The sequence below is a fragment of the Bos indicus genome, chromosome 4 (genome assembly GCF_029378745.1).
Source record: "Bos indicus isolate NIAB-ARS_2022 breed Sahiwal x Tharparkar chromosome 4, NIAB-ARS_B.indTharparkar_mat_pri_1.0, whole genome shotgun sequence".
Classification (NCBI taxonomy): Eukaryota; Metazoa; Chordata; class Mammalia; order Artiodactyla; family Bovidae; genus Bos; species Bos indicus.
In genome coordinates, this window is record NC_091763.1 from 91,202,735 (window position 1) to 91,220,891 (window position 18,157).

Genomic DNA, 18,157 nt, shown 5'->3' on the forward strand with positions numbered 1-18,157 from the left:
AATGTAATTTCTAAAACTGTCATATAATAATGATTTAGTTCAGTTCCCAGATGAGACATCACTCTTGCCTGCTGTTTCCCTCAACATAGAATTCAACAAGTATTCATAGCAGGTTGCTGGATAATTATTTTGCATGAGTTCTTCAAAGAGTGAATAAGTAAACAGAGTTTAGTGTATCTACACCATAGAAATCCAACTTAATACCTAAAAGAGACACAACAACATGGATAAATTTTGAGGGAACTATACTGAGTGAAAAAAACTCACAACCAACAGGTTACATACAGTATGATCTCATTCACACAAAATTCTTGAAATGACAAAATCATAAAAATAGAGAATATATTCTCTCTAGGGATGGGAGGGATGTGGGTTTGGCTATTAAATGGTAACTTGGGATCCTAGTGTTGACAGAAATGTTCTATATCTTGACCAGGGTGGTAGATACATGGGCCTACACAGGTCACAAAAATGTATAGAAATACCTCCCTCCCAGACACATATAAGTAAAACAGGAGATATGATCAGGATTGGCAGACTGAATAAATACCAAGAACCTGCTTATGCTATTACACCATAGTATTTCAAAATGTCACCATTCAGTGTAAAACTGAGCAAAGGGGATATGTTCTCTTTATTATTTCCTACAACTGCACGTGAATTGGCAGTTATCTCAAAATAATGTTTTATTAAAAATGATTTTATAACAAATAAAATCAATCAAACACTACTAAGATTTAGTATGTTTCTGTGTCCTCATTACATCCCTCTGTCATTTATTTATGGATTTAAGAAAAAACCTCATTTTACATCTCAACCCCTGAGTTTATGTACAGTTGCACATTTCTGCAACTTCACTTGGAGATAAGGTCATGGCCTCAATAATATATAATAGGGACTTTGGGAGGAGTCTAGCTTCTGGCTCTGTTTTCCTTTCTTAGACAGTAGAAGCTTTGAGGAAAGATGTCATGTTAAACATTTGATTCAGTCAACAGACATATTAACTTTTTTCACTTTACTTTCATGCTCTTATCAACTACTGACCTCTAACTACAGCTGGGGGCTACATATTTTATTCTTATATAATAGTACTCTTCAGTTCTGGTAATTCTCTTGTACACTGCAGATTTAACATAACACTGATGTGTCCACTGAGCTTTTTAAAAGTACCGTAGGATACAAGGTTCACATACATTTTAGTAAATCTACCATAAGAAAATGACTTTTTAAAATCAGTTATTCCTCTATTCTACATTATCATTTTATGTTTATAACCTTATTGTAACCTTACTGATTCTACTCACCATGTTAAAATTACACTTATTTTACTCTTCCCAAGGTTAAAATAAAGATTAAAATACCATTTATTATCATTGTTATTACTTTATTATCCCCATAAGAGTCTAGAGTCACCATCTTCCTTTGCCCTTCTTTGGTATTGGTATAAAGAGGCACTTTCTATTAATATTTTATGTTATGTCTTTCTTTAGTTGCATTGCCTTTTCCAATTTAACTTCTATGAAGTTTTTTAGCTTTCTTTTCCCTTTCTGTGTCATTTTCATTATTTATCAAAATAACTATGCACTTATGACTTTTCCTATTTTTCATAAATAATGCTAGATTTTTTAGTGCCCTGCTTGCATTTTCCCTGATGAACTATTAAATTCCTTGGATACTATCAGATTACCACAAGAATCTGTGCCCAAATATATCCAGATAACTGAATCCAGCTTCTCAGTTCTTAGATTAAATCATTTTATGTGGCATAATTCCATGTGTTCTTAAAATAGCAGCATGATTTTTTCTTACTCTACTGAACAGCCTTGGTATATCTATTGGCTATAATTATTGATGAGGAAGTCAAACTCAACTACTAACTAAAATGTATCAACTCCCTTAATCCTTTCTGAATCCTCCTTAATCCTGTCCTGAATCCACCTGGTAAAGAATCCACCTGCAATGTGGGAGACCTGGGTTTGATCCCTGGGTTGGGAAGATCCCCTGGATAAGGGAAAGGCTACCCACTCCAGTATTCTGGCCTAGAGAATTCCATGGACTGTATATTCCATGGGGTCCCAAAGAGTGAGACACGACTGAATGACTTTCACTTTTAATCCTTTCTTCCTAATTTACTTGATATCTACTAATCTACTATGATAAATATATCTTAGTAAGTCCTTTTAAATACTTTGTGAAAAAAAACTCAAACCAAGGAGATGGACAGATATGGCAGAAAGAACCTGCCGAACAATTAAGTAAAATAAGAAAGAAAGTAACTCTCATTTATCAGTTCAGTTCAGTTCAGTCACTCAGACACTCAGTCACTCAGACACTCAGACACACACACTCAGACACAAAGAGTCGTGTCTCACTCTTTGTGACCCCATGAATTGCAGCACACCAGGCCTCCCTGTCCATCACCAACTTCCAGAGTTCACTCAAACTCATGTCCATCAAGTCGGGGATGCCATCCAACCATCTCATCCTCTGTCGTCCCCTTCTCCTCTTGCCTTCAATCCCTCCCAGCATCAAAGTCTTTTCCAATGAGTCAACTCTTCACATGAGGTAGCCAAAGTACTGGAGTTTCAGCTTTAGCATCAGTCCTTCCAATGAACACCCAGGACTGATCTCCTTCAGAATGGACTGGTTGGATCTCCTTGCAGTCCAAGGGACTCCCAAGAGTCTTCTCCAACACCACAGTTCAAAGCATCAATTCTTCGGCACTCAGCTTTCTTCACAGTCCAACTCTCACATCCATACATGACCCCTGGAAAAACCATAGCCTTGACTAGACGGACCTTCGTTGGCAAAGTAATGTCTCTGCTTTTGAATATGCTATCTAGGTTGCTCATAACTTTCCTTCCAAGGAGTGTCTTTTAATTTCATGGCTGCAATCACCATCTGCAGTGATTTTGGAGCCCCTAAAAATAAAATCTGACACTGTTTCCACTGTTTCCCCATCTATTTCCCAAGAAGTGATGGGACCAGATGCCATGATCTTAGTTTTCTGAATGTCTAGCATTAAGCCAACTGTTTCACTCTCCTCTTTCACTTTCATCAAGAGGCTTTTTAGTTCCTCTTCACTTTCTGCCATAAGGGTGGTGTCATCTGCATATCTGAGGTTATTGGTATTTCTCCCGGCAATCTTGATTCCAGCTTGTGCTTCTTCCAGCCCAGCATATCTCATGATGTACGCTGCATATAAATTAAATAAGCAGGGTGACAATATACAGCCTTGACGTACTCCTTTTCCTATTTGGAACTAGTCTGTTGTTCCATGTCTAGTTCTAACTGTTGCTTCCTGAGCTGCATATAGGTCTCTCAGTAGGCAGGTCAGGTGGTCTGGTATTCCCATTTCTTTCAGAATTTTCCACAATTTATTGTGATCCACACAGTCAAAGGCTTTGGCATAGTCAATAAAGCAGAAATAGATGTTTTTCTGGAACTCTCTTGCTTTTTCCATGATCCAGTGGATGTTGGCAATTTGATCTCTGGTTCCTCTGCCTTTCCTAAAACCAGCTTGAACATCTGGAAGTTCAAAGTTCACGTATTGTTGAAGCCTGGCTTGGAGAATTTTGAGCATTACTTTACTAACGTGTGAGATGAGTGCAACTGTGCGGTAGTTTGAGCATTCTTTGGCATTGCCTTTCTTTGGGATTGGAATGAAATGGCTTCTACTAAATAATGAAATGACCTCTTCTCTAGCCAATCTACCCTTTGCCGCCCAAAATATTTCTCTGAAGTTTAAAGCTGAGAATATCTTCATGGAAAAGCTCGCTATACCCAAAAAACCATTAGTTTGTGTTCTAATAGTTTTTGAAACCCTGTAAAATTTGGTTGCAAAAGAAGTCATCTTTCTCCACTCCCAACACTATTCTCTCCTCAGATCATCGTCTGTCCCAGCAGCTCAGGATCGCACTCAGTTCCCTAAAGAAACTGACCCTTTCCACTCCCTATGAAAACCTAATCAACACTCCTCATCTCCACCAATGCACTTACAACTGACATTGTGTAGGCCGGATAGACCTACAGATGTGTTCCCCCAACTCAGGGATGATGTTGGGGCCTGAATCTGTAACGCCACTAAATAATTTCAGCACCTTGTAAAGCAATGGAACATTGGAGGCACTTTGTTCTCAAATGAATGGATAGACAAATAAATGGAAGGAAGGATGGAGGGATGAAAGTGTATATGGATGCTTTTTCCATAGTCTATGAATAGTTCCCACCATTTCTGGTCACCAAAGTAATCGAAGATCCAGTTTGAATTCAACACATTTTATCCAGTCACTGTAGTTGGAGATAATCATTACATATTTTAATTTATAGTTTGTTCCTTAATCTGTACCTTCTAATTATGCTTTCATTATAATTATTGAAGTACACAGTTGCCTTTAATTGATTGCAAATCATTTGCTACCTGGGAGCTTATTGAACTCTGTGCTCCTCAATGGCTTAACATTCAGCCTGGCAGGGAGCAATCACTGAATAATCTGTGCACAAGTCTATGTGATAATCAATAATCTTGGAACAGTGTTCAATAGTAAATCAGTATGTAGAAAATATCAGAATAGCGTTCATGACAAAAATTAACAAATATTAATACTTACTGAACCCCTACTCTGTGCAAATAAGAATGTAGTTAAACTTCAATTACCTTGACTTTGCTTCATGCGTCAAAAACATGAATTTACTAAATGTTTATTTTCTCATAAACAAAAAAAGAATTACTGACCCCAAAATGACTAATTTTTAAAAGAACAAATTTGTGTCTGGTGAATGAAAATATCCTTTTGTATATTTATGTCAATATAATATATGTATATATTATGTCATATATATGTCAACAAGTTTTGACAATCATGTTGTTACAAAGAAAGGAAGCCAAGAAAAAGTCTTGTCTGAATAGAATATAAAGGCAAGAACTATAGTGGCATTGAAAGTCCTATTAGAACATAGTCAAGGATCGCAGAGAATTGACTTCACATTCATACTTTGTAGGATGGGAAGAGCTATTTATAATGCTTGTCTCATAGGGTGAATGATCTTTTATATGTAATGACAATCATATGAAAGCATTTTCAAATGCAGGCAACTTAGCAATGGGGAAACAGAGGCAAAGAGAAAATGCATGATTTCTAAGAGTCGCAGCAAATAAAGGGTCAAGTGTCCCCTTGAACATTGTTTCCACCCCATTCACTCTATCTTCTAATTCAGGGTAATTTCAGTATTTTTCATTGTAGAAAAGCTGTTCATCTAGGACATTAGGGAATCTAATGATGTTGGTTAAAAACTTTTGATGTCTATCCAAAGCAATATAACCATGGAACAAATAAAGGGACTCAGAAATTCTCCCTTTCTGTATTTCAAGCAAGCTGAGGAACCCCCTAGTATACACGTATTTGGCCATTGACAGGTAAAGATATATACTCAATTAAAAGATCATATTATAAATACTACACTGTAAGTACATAGGAATTTTGTTGTTGTTCAGTCACCAAGTCTTGATCACCTCTTTCCGACCCCATGTACTGCAGCATACCAGGCTCCTCTGTCCTCCACTATCTCCCAGAGTTTGCTCACATTCATATCAATTGAGTCGTTTATGCTACCTAAACATCTCAGGAAAGCCGGATTTAACTGGGCTAAACTCTACCAGAAAGTTTACTCAAGTTTCTGGCTGTCCCCAATGCATCGACTCATGGAACCCACTTTTTTTTCAGACAAAAATAGATGTCTGGGGTTTGACAGGCACACACAAGTTATCATAACGTATGCCCCTCTTTTTACAATTACTCCCTACTCAGAAAATCAAGATAAAGGCAGAAAAGACTTTTCATGTATGGAATTTCAGACTGCAATACCCATTAAGAGTCCCCTGCAGTACGCTGGTTATCCTGGAAAAATAAAACAAAGTTATTATATCATATTCTTTTAACACTGAATATGCAGCAGGCAGTATTCTAGGATCTTTGTTTATGCAATGTCCTTCAATTATGTCAACAACTCTATGAAGTAGTTATGATTGTTTCATGTAGACGAAGAATCTGAGACTAAAAGAGGTAAAATAGCACGTGCAAGGCTCCGTAATGGAAGGTGAAAACACAAAAATCTTCTTTCTGACTTTGAAGTCTTATTCTTGACCCCTATATGCCCAATGCATTTAATCTTCATAACAGACCTATCTATTATCCCCACTTAACAGATGAGAAAAATGAGGGTCAGAATTCAATACCTGTTCAACAGTTACTTTCTTCTATGGAGTGACTCACACAAAATTAAATGAAGCCCTTCTCCCTCAAATCACCATTTCCAATTGACACCGTGCTGCCAACAACTGTGGTGGAAACACCCTTATGAAGTCATTGTCTTTTAATATTTGTATTAATGTTCAAACTATTTATTTGAACTAAAGTGAAGAAAATAAAATAACAAAACAAGCAAAAAATATGTCTCAAATTCTTACAGTAATTTAGAAAGAGTAGCTCTGGTTTGAAGTACAAAAACAAAGTCCTCACTTATCTTAGGCCCATCCAGTAAACTCCATATACCTTCTCCCCATGGACTCAAAGCAGCACATGGCTGTTCTTTTTACAGTTCAGGCTCCACTGTTTTCTCTGAACCTCTAGGTTACTGTGTTTTGTAATCACTAATAAGGACCACCTGCCTCTTGAGAGATTCAGTCTCACCAAATGGAGAAGCCCAATTGTTCAAATTCACTCTCAGGTAGACAATACGCCCTTCATGGGTAGACTGAGATTACGGAATAAAAAACCGAAATCATAATGAACAATTCTACTAATTGACTGTAATTGCTAAGTTAATAACATATGCTAGTTCCATTAAAAAAATACTTGGAACAATACCGATAATGCTTTTGAGGAAACAAAATGCTTCATAATTTTCCAGGGGGGAAGAAAGAATAAACTACTTGTTTTAAAATTTCTTTTACTTCACTAAGATATATTCAGGACAAATTTATTGGACTCATATATGTTTAATCATACACCCTCTATGTACAAACTTATCCTATGGCTGAGTTCAGTGAGAAAAACGGGCTGCTTTTTAAATAAGTCAAATTCAATTCAATGCTTATCATTGAAAGTATGAAATCTACTACAAATTTGATTTAAGAGAACAAGGAGAGATGGAATGCTTGAAGAGTACTCTCCCCTGCCCTCATCAGAACCCCCATCAGCATCATTCCAGATCAGATGCCTGTGTTTGGCTGAAAGTTCAAAACCACAGACATAATGTTCATCTGTGTTCCTGCCTCACTGCACTAGAATTGTTGATTTGAGGGTCTTTCTATCCTTCCAGTCTGTGGGAGCCCTGAGAGCAAGGTCCACATTTTCACTCTAATTCCAACTTTTAGCATGGAGTATGTGCACAGAACGAATGTATCCAATCCATTCAAAATGACTGCCTAGGTGACAATATCTAGTCACACCCTACCATAGGAAAAGAAACTACGTATTTATATTAAATAAAGTTTACTTTGTAATGCAGACAGATTTGCTAAAGTATTAAGGCCAATATTGAAGGCAGGCAATAGGCTATAGGGACAAATGGTCTCCATTTGTTTATTTATTTTTAATTGAAGGATAATTACTTTACAATGCTGTGTTGATTTCTGCTGTACAACAGTGTGAATCAGCTGTGAGTAAACATATGTATATCCTCCTTCTTGAGCCTCCCTCCCATCTCCCACCCATCTAGGTCAACACGGAGCACTAAGCTGAGCTCCCTGCGCCAGACAGCAGCTTCTCACTAGCTAAAATGGTCCCCATTTTAAGTGAACAGAGTCTGAACTTGTTAAAGCAAACAAGTGCCTCTTCCTAAAGGACCTTCAGTTCTCTACTCACCACATTCATCCTCAGATCTTCCCTTAACCACATGGTATCATGAGATATTGGATTAGTAATAGGTAACATTTATGGGCATCATATGTGCCAAGCTCTGGACTAACTGCTTTATTGTATGATTTCATTTAATTCTTATAACAACCATCTGAGGTAAGTGCTATTAATGCTTCCACTTTATAAAAGACAAAACTGAGGCAAAGCATTTGTTTAGTGTCCTCCCTGAGATCGGGGGCTTCCCTGATGGCTCAGTGGGTAAAGAATCTGCCTGCAATGCAGGAGACATGGGTTCAATCCCTGGGTCGGGAGGATCCCCAGGAGGAGGAAATGGCAACCCACTCCAGTATTCTATTTTTTTTTCCCCCATGGATGGTGGAGACTGGCAGGCTACAGTCCCTAAGGTCACAAAGAGTTGGACACAACTGAGCAGCTAAGCGCACACACACACGGCCTGAGATCTAAGCAGAACTTGAGTAAACCTGTCACTTTCCAAGCAACTCCTTCTGCACCTTCAAACAGATGAGTAATCCAGTTTCCAAAGAGAAATAGTCATTTTGTTTGTTTTCATAAAATTCAGAATTCAACCCTGGACGTACAACCTCTCTTTACAGTCTAATTGACTCTATTTTCTTCTGAGAGCTGATTTTCTCTGTTTCAGTAAAGCTGGCATGGCTATTTAGTCATAAACAATCATAATCATGCATGAGAAATAATTCTCACAAATTGTTTTGATATATTTTATGAGCAACAACACAATAATAAACATAAAACCTTTCATGCACCATAAATGTACATAAAAGAGCAGCTTGATATTCAACATAAAGTTTTATAATAAGCATATATATGGTGAGAGATGTGTGTGAGCATGTCTACTTGTGTACAGTTATTTTAGGTATCTTGGTATTATATATGTGTGCATGGATTTTCAACCATTAAACTTTGTTATTCAAATCTGTAATCATAAGACTATAGTAGGCAGGTTGGCATTTATAAAAGTCAGATAAAAAGAAGCTTCCCCATTTTAATCATTAGCAAATTTTCTTTGTGGTGTTCAATTATTTGATTTCACAGAGGTCCGCTGTAAAAAGGACTTTTGCCAAGAAACTATAGATGTTCGGGTTGGTATCAAAAACCTGTAGAGTTACCAAAGTTTTGTTTCAGTAAATGTTAATTTGGGTTGCAGGAGAATGGAAGTTTCATCAGGTTCCTAGAGGCAGTAAGCTGTAGATATGTGGTCTTACATACTATAACAATAGTTGCAAAATAAGTTGTCTGTGCATTATTGAATGCAGAACTGTGATAATTATCAGGAAGTCATACATAGACAATAAATCATAAATATCCTAAGTTTTGTTATTTCTTATTATCTGCTTTGCTGAGAATTGTGGTAACTGTTGCTGTATAAACATAGCGTTTCAGGGGCTATATTTGGACATTGAGAAGTGAAAACTGTATTAAAAACACCACGCTAAATTGATGTTCTCTGAATGGGTCCAGCCATAAGAAAGCACACACACATGTAACACACCCACAGACCAGAATGATCTCTCTCCCCACCCTCATGGATGACATACATCACTACCTTCCAGCTAGGATAAGCTATAGCTAGGAAAGGACCTTAATTATTCATTTAAGAAATGAATTCAACTGTCACAGTGTTATGGTAGCTTTGAAAATCAAGAAGAATAGAGGCTCTTATTAGAAGAAAGAGTGAAATACTAGGACAAAAGAACCATAGAATAATATGCTTCTAGTTTTATTTGACACATTTTAAAGGTTCCTTACTGCCTACAGAGGAAACACTGCTGTTGTAGTGATTCCTCGGCCACTCAGTCCCTATAAACAGTCCAATGTTACAGACAGATACGAGAATGTATTACAGACATCGATGTTCATGTATGAAGGAACTCTGACCCTTAGCTGAGACTCCCAGGCACACTCCTTATTTCTCTGCACCGGAAGGAGTCAGTGTGCATGGATATGGCATTCCAGGCTCTTAAATCTGAAATAATTCCTTACCCAGTGGTAAGCAGACGCTTCTCCAACACCTCTACACCCCTGCCTTGCAGCCATTACCAGTCCTATACCTTGGGACTTTGGGCTTCCCCAACCATCAATTTCAGAATTAGCTTCCTGCTCCAGAGCCCCTTCTGATTAGTGGGTGCTGGTACCAGCCACCACTCCCCAGGGTCCTCAAAGACCCCATTCCCTAGGATAGTCCCTCTGGAGGGCTGCCTGCCCACCATACACATCTGCTAGAGTTTCTCCTGCTGCCTCCATCCACATGCCATGCCCACCAGGTCCCAGCAGGAGAAGACAGAGCTCAGGGTGTTGGTGACAGCACGGCACTGGGCAGGCAGATGCCAGTTGCCTTTGGCTCCATTCCATCTGGGACCCAGGTGAGACCTCTCAGGGTGGGCCCACCCTAGGACCTTCCTTCCATCTGGTCTCCAAGTTGTCCTCACATGGCTACTTGTAGGAACAACAAGATCTGTGGACCTTGATGACTTTCCAGGAGATGGGGATGGCAGGCAGCCCTATGGGTTGTTTAAAAATCTGAACATCTCTTTTGGGTACATTAACTTTCTCTAGTGTTGTGACTCAAAAAGGTAATATAAATGAGGACCCTGATTCACTTCCATCCGTCAGATGTAGCCATAGATCTCAACTTACGATATGGCAAAGGTGAAATATGCTTATTTTTAAGCACCAACTTGGTCATTCACGGCACACTGTCACCCCTCCTCCCACACATCCACACATACACATACATACACACATACTGTATAAACATTGGAACAAATGAGTCTTTCAGAAAAGTGCAAAATTCCCAAAGTGTTTATACAGTCACTTAAAAGGAAATGAGATCTTCATTAAATCCCTACAGGTACCAGATTTCTCCAGAGACACTTAAGACTTCCCATCACATTTTAAGGTTGAGGAAGGATCAAATCATACATTTTCTAAAAGTCGGCTTATAAGAAAATCAATTCTAATGAATAGTATATTGATATAATACACTTAAAAGTAAAGCATCGCTCCTTGAGAACCATAGACATAAATGTAAGCTCATACTGATACTTGCTTTTAGATGAAGCTGATTGGTCCAGTGCCCAATGATTTTGTATTCTGTACTTTTGTTGGTTATTTGGTACTGGAAGATGTCATAACGACCAGGAGCATCTCCATTTTCATTGAAAGTGACTGGTGTCCCAGCACTACCTGTAAATGTTTAGAAAACAATGTTAATAACTTTCCAGTGAGATAGCCTACTGGGCTTATTTTTCTCTAAGAAAAAAATAGTAGATAAAAATATATTGTGCATAGTAAGAGATACGAAGATTACAATCCATACAAGGTCATTCTTGATAGCATAGTATCGCTGACATGAAAAGAAGCCCAGACGTACATTCAAGAAGACCTGCCTCATTACACACATTAGAAAGTAAATGACGAGCATCCAAGTTAGGCAATGTATATAACAGTTAAATAAATAAAAGTTGATAGGCTGGATAGCTAATACCAGCTACAGAGAACGACAGTTAATAGAGTAGAGTGTAAATTCCTCGAAGCATAACAGTTATTGTACAATACAAACTATGATCAGTAACTCAAAATGTGGCAGGGGAACGTCCCAGACAGATTCCCTAGAGTTTTACTTTATTTGGACTTGAAGGCCATCTGGATCAATAGCCCCATTCAATGTTTCTTCTTGGCTTCCCTGGTGGTCCAGTGGTTCCATGCTTCCAATGCAGGGGGTGTGGGTTTTATCCCTGGTCTGGTAACTAAGATTCCACATACTATGCAATGTGGCCAAATAATAATAATAACAATATCACTTCTAAGATGCTGCTTTTGCTACCTCTGCCTAAGAATTTATCAACAGGGGCTACTGTTTGGACCCTCTTAGTGGGCGAGGCAGCGATCACTGAGAAGTCCCACCTCTGCTCAAATCACAGAAGATCCCCCAATTCACTGTGATAGTGTAATAGAGATGGGGTGGCAGGATGCAAGAAAAGTCAGCTTTTCTAGACTACCATTTCTCTCAGAAGCTTTAATCTTTTTCTCTTAATAGCTTCTGCTCACTTTTACTTTCCCTCATCAACTTTTACATAATCACAGGATTTCTCTCTCTCTCCTTTTTGCTATTTTCCTCTAATTTAAGTATTCAAAAAACATGCAAATATCATTTTTTATTTGGAGGAAAATTGCTTTACAATGTTGTGTTGGTTTCTGCCATACAACAATGCAAATCAGCCATGATTATACATACATATACCCCCTCACTTTTGAGCTTCCCTCCTCCCCTCATTCAACCCCTCTAGGTCATCACAGAGCACCAGGCTGGGCTTTCTGTGTTATACTCAACTTCTCATCAGCTATCTATTTTATGCATGGTAGTGTATGTATGTTGACGTTTTGGATTTATAAACTAATTGTATATATATATATATATATATATATATCATAAAAAACATCCCATCCCAAGACCAAATCTCCTTTTAGTGTACAGATAGTAACACAATTGATTGGAGGCAACAAATTTAGTTAACTATTAATATATATTAATAACACTGGAAATATTTAGTCTTATCAGTCCCCAAAGATCCGAAACCACAGCTCTCCCTCAAACTGATTTTCCCCTTCATTTTCCCCTCCATTCTTTGTTAAGAGAATCTTAACTTCAACAATAATCACAGGTTTTCAGGATAGAAAATGATCTCGACACCCCATGTTTTCTTGTTCCATCTATAGCCTCAATATCTATATAGAACTTCCTTTTCTCTAACAGTCTTTAGATATTGCTCCCATCCCACCCCTTTATCTTCTTGCCTTATACTTTGCTATCTTGACAAATTCACCTAAACATGAATCTATTTCCTTTGTGCCTATCTTGTCTCTGCATGTTCCTTTTCCTGAATTTCTTCTTACCCTATACCAGGTTTAATTTCTATACTATTCAAGAAACTGTCCCCTACTTGCTATTTCTTTTCCATATTGTACTCTCCAAAAATATATGTACTGTTAATACTTACATATTTCAACTCTATATAGTTCCATCTTATAATGAATTTCTTCTTCCAGGGGTCCCCAACCTCTGGGACCTAACATCTAATGATCTGAGGTGGAACTGATATAATAGTAATAGAAATAAAGTGCATGATAAGTGTAATGTTCTTGAATCATCCAAAATCCATTTGCTCCACCAGTCCAGAGTCTATGGAAAAATTGTCTTCCAAGAAACTGGTCCCTGGTGACAAAAAGGTTGGGGACCACTGTCTTATTCTACTTGTGGGTTTTTAAAAAGAACTAAAAATCACAAAAGTCTAAAACATTTAACTTATCAAGCATAATGATGACCTAAAATAGTACCTTGCATATAAATAAAATCAGAATCTCACAGCGTCATTTAGGGCACTTTCCTCCTATTTGAAGGAGAGAAATCTAATAGCCTCTGTTCTCTGATTGTTCAGTCACTCAGTCATGTTTGACTCTTTGAAACCTCATAGACTGCAGCACACCAGGCCTCCATTTACTTTACTATCTCCTGGAGTTTTCTCAGACTCAAGTCCTTTGAGTTGATGATGCCATCCAACTATCTCATCCTCTGTTGCCCTCTTCTCCTCCTGCCTTCAATCTTTCCCAGCATCAGGGTCTTTTCCAATGAGTCAGTTCTTCACTTCAGGTGGCCAAAGTATTGGAGATTCAGCTTCAGCATCAGTCCTTCCAATAAATATTCAGGGTTTATTTCCTTTAGTATTGACTGATTTGATCTCCTTGCCATCCAAGGGATTCTCGCGAGTCTTTGCCAGCACCAAAGTTTGAAGGCATCAACTGCACGGCACTCAGCCTTTTTTATTGTCCAGCTCTCACATCTGTACATGACTACTGGGAAAACCATAGCTTGGACTCTATGGACTTCTGTCATCAAAGTGATGTCTCTGGTTTTTAATACACTGTCTAAGTTTGTCCTAGCTTTCCTTCCAAGGAGCAAACTTCTTTTAATTTCATGGCTGCAGTCACTGTCTGCAGTGATTTTGGAGCCCAAGAAATAAAATCTGACACTGTTTTCATTTTTTCCTCTTCTATTTGCCATGAAGTAATGGGACCAGATGCCATGATCTTAGCTTTTTGAATGGAGATTTTAAGCCAGCTTTTTCACTCTCCTCTTTCACTTTCATCAAGAAACGTTTTAGTTCCTCTTTGCTTTCTGCCACTGCTGTTACTCAGTGGTGTCCAACTCTTTGTGACCCCAAGAACTGTAGCCTGCTGGACTCCTCTGTTCATGGGATTCTCCAGTCAAGAACACTGGAGAGGGCTGCCATTTCCTTCTCCAGGGGATCTTTCTGAGGAATCAAACCCTGGTCTCCCGCAATGCCGGCAGATTCTTTTTCTATCTGAGCCACCACTAAGATAGTAAGACTTTCTGCCATTAGACTGGTATTATTTGCATATCTGAGGTTGTTAATATTTCTCCCGGTAATCTTGATTACAGCTCGTAACTCATCCAACCTGGCTTTTCTCATGATGTACTCTGCATATAAGGTAAATCAACAGGGTGATGGTATACAGCCTTGATGTAATCCTTTCCCAATTTTGAGCCAGTCCATTGTTCCATGTCTGATTCTAACTGTTGCTTCTTGACCTGCATACAAGTTTCTCAGGAGACAGGTAAAGCGATCTGGTATTCCCATGTCTTTAAAAATTTTCCACAGCTTGTTGGGCTTCCTTGGTGGTTCAGATTACAGTAAAGAATCTGCCTGCAATAAAGGAGATCTGGGTTTGATCCCTAGGTCAGGAAGATTCCCTGAAGAAGGAAATGGCTATCCACTCCAGTATTCTTAGAGAATTTCAATTCATTTTCTGTTCTCTGGAATCATCTTAAAATTTGAACGCAGTGTGAAATCTTGGATGAGATACCTGGCATCTACAAACACTGGTAAGGGCACAAGAGATTGGCACAGCATGGAGGAAAGAGCACTGTTATGAGACACAAGGGCTGCTCATTCATGCTCACTTTGCTTCTGCATGTATTTTCACAACTTAGGTTTATCTCTTTTCTTCAAATGTCACATAGGGACTTAACAACAAAGATGAACATATTTAGAAGTCTCAAAAATCTATATGCATTTACATTATTTTTATTAGTTCACATGGGAAATAACTCTAGATATAAATCAAGAAATAGGGAATTGGGGAATAAAACAGGAGCTCTCCTATCTCTTAGTTATTCATCAGATTCACAAGTGGAAACCCCTGTGCCACAACTGATAAAAATATTTTCTTACTCTTAGTGACCCTGAGCAGTTGTTGCTGTTGTTTTCATTCAAGTCCAAATCTTCTGAGACCCCATGGACTGGAGCCCACCAGGATCCTCTGTCCATGGGATTTCCCAGTCAAGAATACTAGAGTGGGTAGTCATTTCCTCTTCCAGGGGATCTTCCCAACCCAGAGACTGAACCTGCATCTCCTCCATTGGCAGGTGGAGTCTTTACCACTGAGTCACCAGGCAAGCCCCGATCCTGAGCAGCTAACTAAAATGGGAGTAATAATACTTTTCTCATAGAGTTGTTATGAAACTTAAACAAATACTTGTCAAGTACAAAGAACAATGCAGATGGTAATTAAATATTATGATAATAATGATGATGATTCACCCCATATGTATTCTCAGCAGACACCAATGCAGAGTAATAGATAGGATAATGAAAATCCTTTAAGTAATGTCTAGACAATGGATTATGGAAATTCAATGGGTAAGAGATTACCAGATGACTATATATATATATATATGTGTGTGTGTGTGTGTGTGTGTGTATACAAGTTAAGAAATTTCACATTAATATCATCAAGTCCTGACATTTATATATGACTTTACAATTCTGATATCATATATACTCTGTGAATAAAGGAATACTTATTTTTTTCTAGCTTTCCCAATGTTGTCACATTCCTCACTTAATAGCTCCTTATCTCCTACAACAGCTTCCCAGTGTTTTAGGAGAATGTCACTTGCGTAACATATTCTCATGAATATACTCTGAGTTATATATAATTCCTAGTGTGCCAGCTATTTCCATATCTCTTTTTCCAACTTGGGAAAGTATATTGGAAGTCAAGTGAATTAGAACTATATTATCATAAAAATAATTGCCCAACTTAGATTGTTGTTGCTTAGTCACTGAGTTGTACCCCACAGACTGTATAGTCTACAGGCCCCTCTGTCCATGGGATTTCCCAGGCAAGGATATTGGAGTGGGTTGCCATTTCTTTCTTCAGGGATCTTCCCAATCCAGGATTGAACCTGTGTCTCCTGCATTGGCAGGCATGTTCTTTATCACTGAGCCACCACGGAAGCACGCCCCACCAAACTTAGATAATTCAACATAATTATAACAAGTTATACTAAACTTGGCATTTCATGAAGAGGCAGTATACTAAATTATAAAGACTATAAATAAGTAAATATACTCATATACACTAAATTATAATATGCTAGAAATGTGGGTTTGGGAGCCAGATTACTGGATTCCAACCCCAGCACTGACACTTATTAGACAGATGATCTCAGGTAAGTTACTTTATCTCCCTGTACCTCATTCAGCTCATTTTTAAAATGGGCTAATTTTAATTCCCACCTCAGAGGGATATGTGAGGATTAAACGAATCAATACACAAGAAATATTCAGTAAATAGTAAGCATTATACAAATATTAGCTATTATTTTCTTATTGTTTTAATGCAGTGCTGTGTTTGAGATCCAGGGTCTATACATGAACAGAAAACTCAGTGAGCTTGTATGGCTTTTCTGAAGTCACCCTTTCCAATTTTTGTTCTCCTCTTCCAACACAAGGTCACATATACTTAAAATCTAGTTCTTTAAGTTCATCATACTCTTTATCACCATCCTGTTTTACACATGTTATTTTCTATAAGTTTTCTTACTCCTTTATTCTAACTCTTCTTCTCTATATATTTCCTTCAAGATGTGTATTAAAGGCACGCCTATTAATTTACCTTATCTTCTAAACCTGGAGCAGGGGTCCAAGGCCTCTTCACGTTCTGTTCTGGTCTCTCATGGCACGACCATCACTACCATCCATACACTTGTACAATTCATCCCCATCCCTAATCAAAATACCCATCCAACAGATATTCACTGAGAGCTTATTATGTGCTCAATACTGGGTGGGTCCTCTGCCTTCCTCACAAAACTGTAGTCTCCTTAATACAGGCAGATTGCATCTCTTATTGTGGGCACTGCACCAAAGACTGTTCAATATTTAGTATGCAAACAATAAATTACACGAAAGAAGCACCCACTAACAATCCCAAATAAATCCATGTTCACCCTCTTTGTAACACTATAACTTCACTTATATCATCTTTCATTTTTTTATAGTAACAAATGAAGGGACCAAATCAGTCCCTTTTTCACTGTCATTGGTGTAGTGTTAGAAACTTCTTTTGCAACTTGTGTTATTAATCTGATTTCTGATATTGGGCTAGATTTGCAGTAGAATTACTTCAACCCTTTCAGCCAAGAACTGATTCAATTCGTATTGGTTTATTTCAAATAATTGCCCTGGTACTGTGGTCTATGTAACAAAGAACACCCTAGAGTAGCTATGAGGGGCTATGGTGGTGGTGGTTTAGTCGCTCAGTTGTGTCCGACTCTTTGCCACCCCAAGGATGGTAGCACACCAGGCTGCTCCGTCCATGGGATATCCCTGGCAAGAATATTGGACTGTGCTGCCATTCCCTTCTCCAGGGGATCTTTCTAACTCAGGGATTAAACCCGGGTCTCCTGTATTACAGCAAGTCTCCTGCGTTTCTGGAGGATTCTTTGCTGACTGAGCCACCAGGGAAGCCACGAGGGGCTATGTTGTTTACTAATTTCTACAAGTAGAAATTTAAAAGGTCATCTTTAGTACTGAGACTGGGCACCTTGAAAAACAGAATTAAGTGGGATTTTGTCCAGAAAAAAAAAATCTTGATAGTATAAATTTTTCAATATATCCACCAATGTATTATGTTTTACTAAAAACACAAGAAATACAAATATTTTTAGGCTAAATTCATACATATATAGTAAACTATGCTCTAGGAAATTTTCTTGTGTTTCTTTCCATTCTAGACTTTATTTCAGAAATTTTGAAGTGCACCAATTTTTTACATACCCTTCAATCAATGTGGGCTAGTGGAGAAATGAAACCAAAGAACATGGAGGCTGAGGGAACTTTTAATAGTCAGATACTGCTCTCAGAGTCTCTATATCACCTTGGATATTTTCT

At 38.1% G+C, this 18,157-nt stretch overlaps 1 protein-coding gene across 2 annotated transcripts in view; it reads right to left on the bottom strand.

The window, feature by feature from the left end:
• Positions 1 to 18,157, bottom strand: part of GRM8 (glutamate metabotropic receptor 8) — an 850,055-nt gene that overhangs the window by 178,177 nt on the left and 653,721 nt on the right. Inside the window, exon 8 of one of the 2 annotated variants that reach the window (XM_019959027.2) lies at positions 10,948 to 11,084. In XM_019959027.2, the coding sequence (XP_019814586.1) occupies positions 10,948 to 11,084 (137 nt within the window). Of the gene's footprint in view, positions 1 to 10,536; positions 11,085 to 18,157 lie in introns of those variants that run through there. The other variant, XM_070788098.1, reaches the window with a different exon arrangement.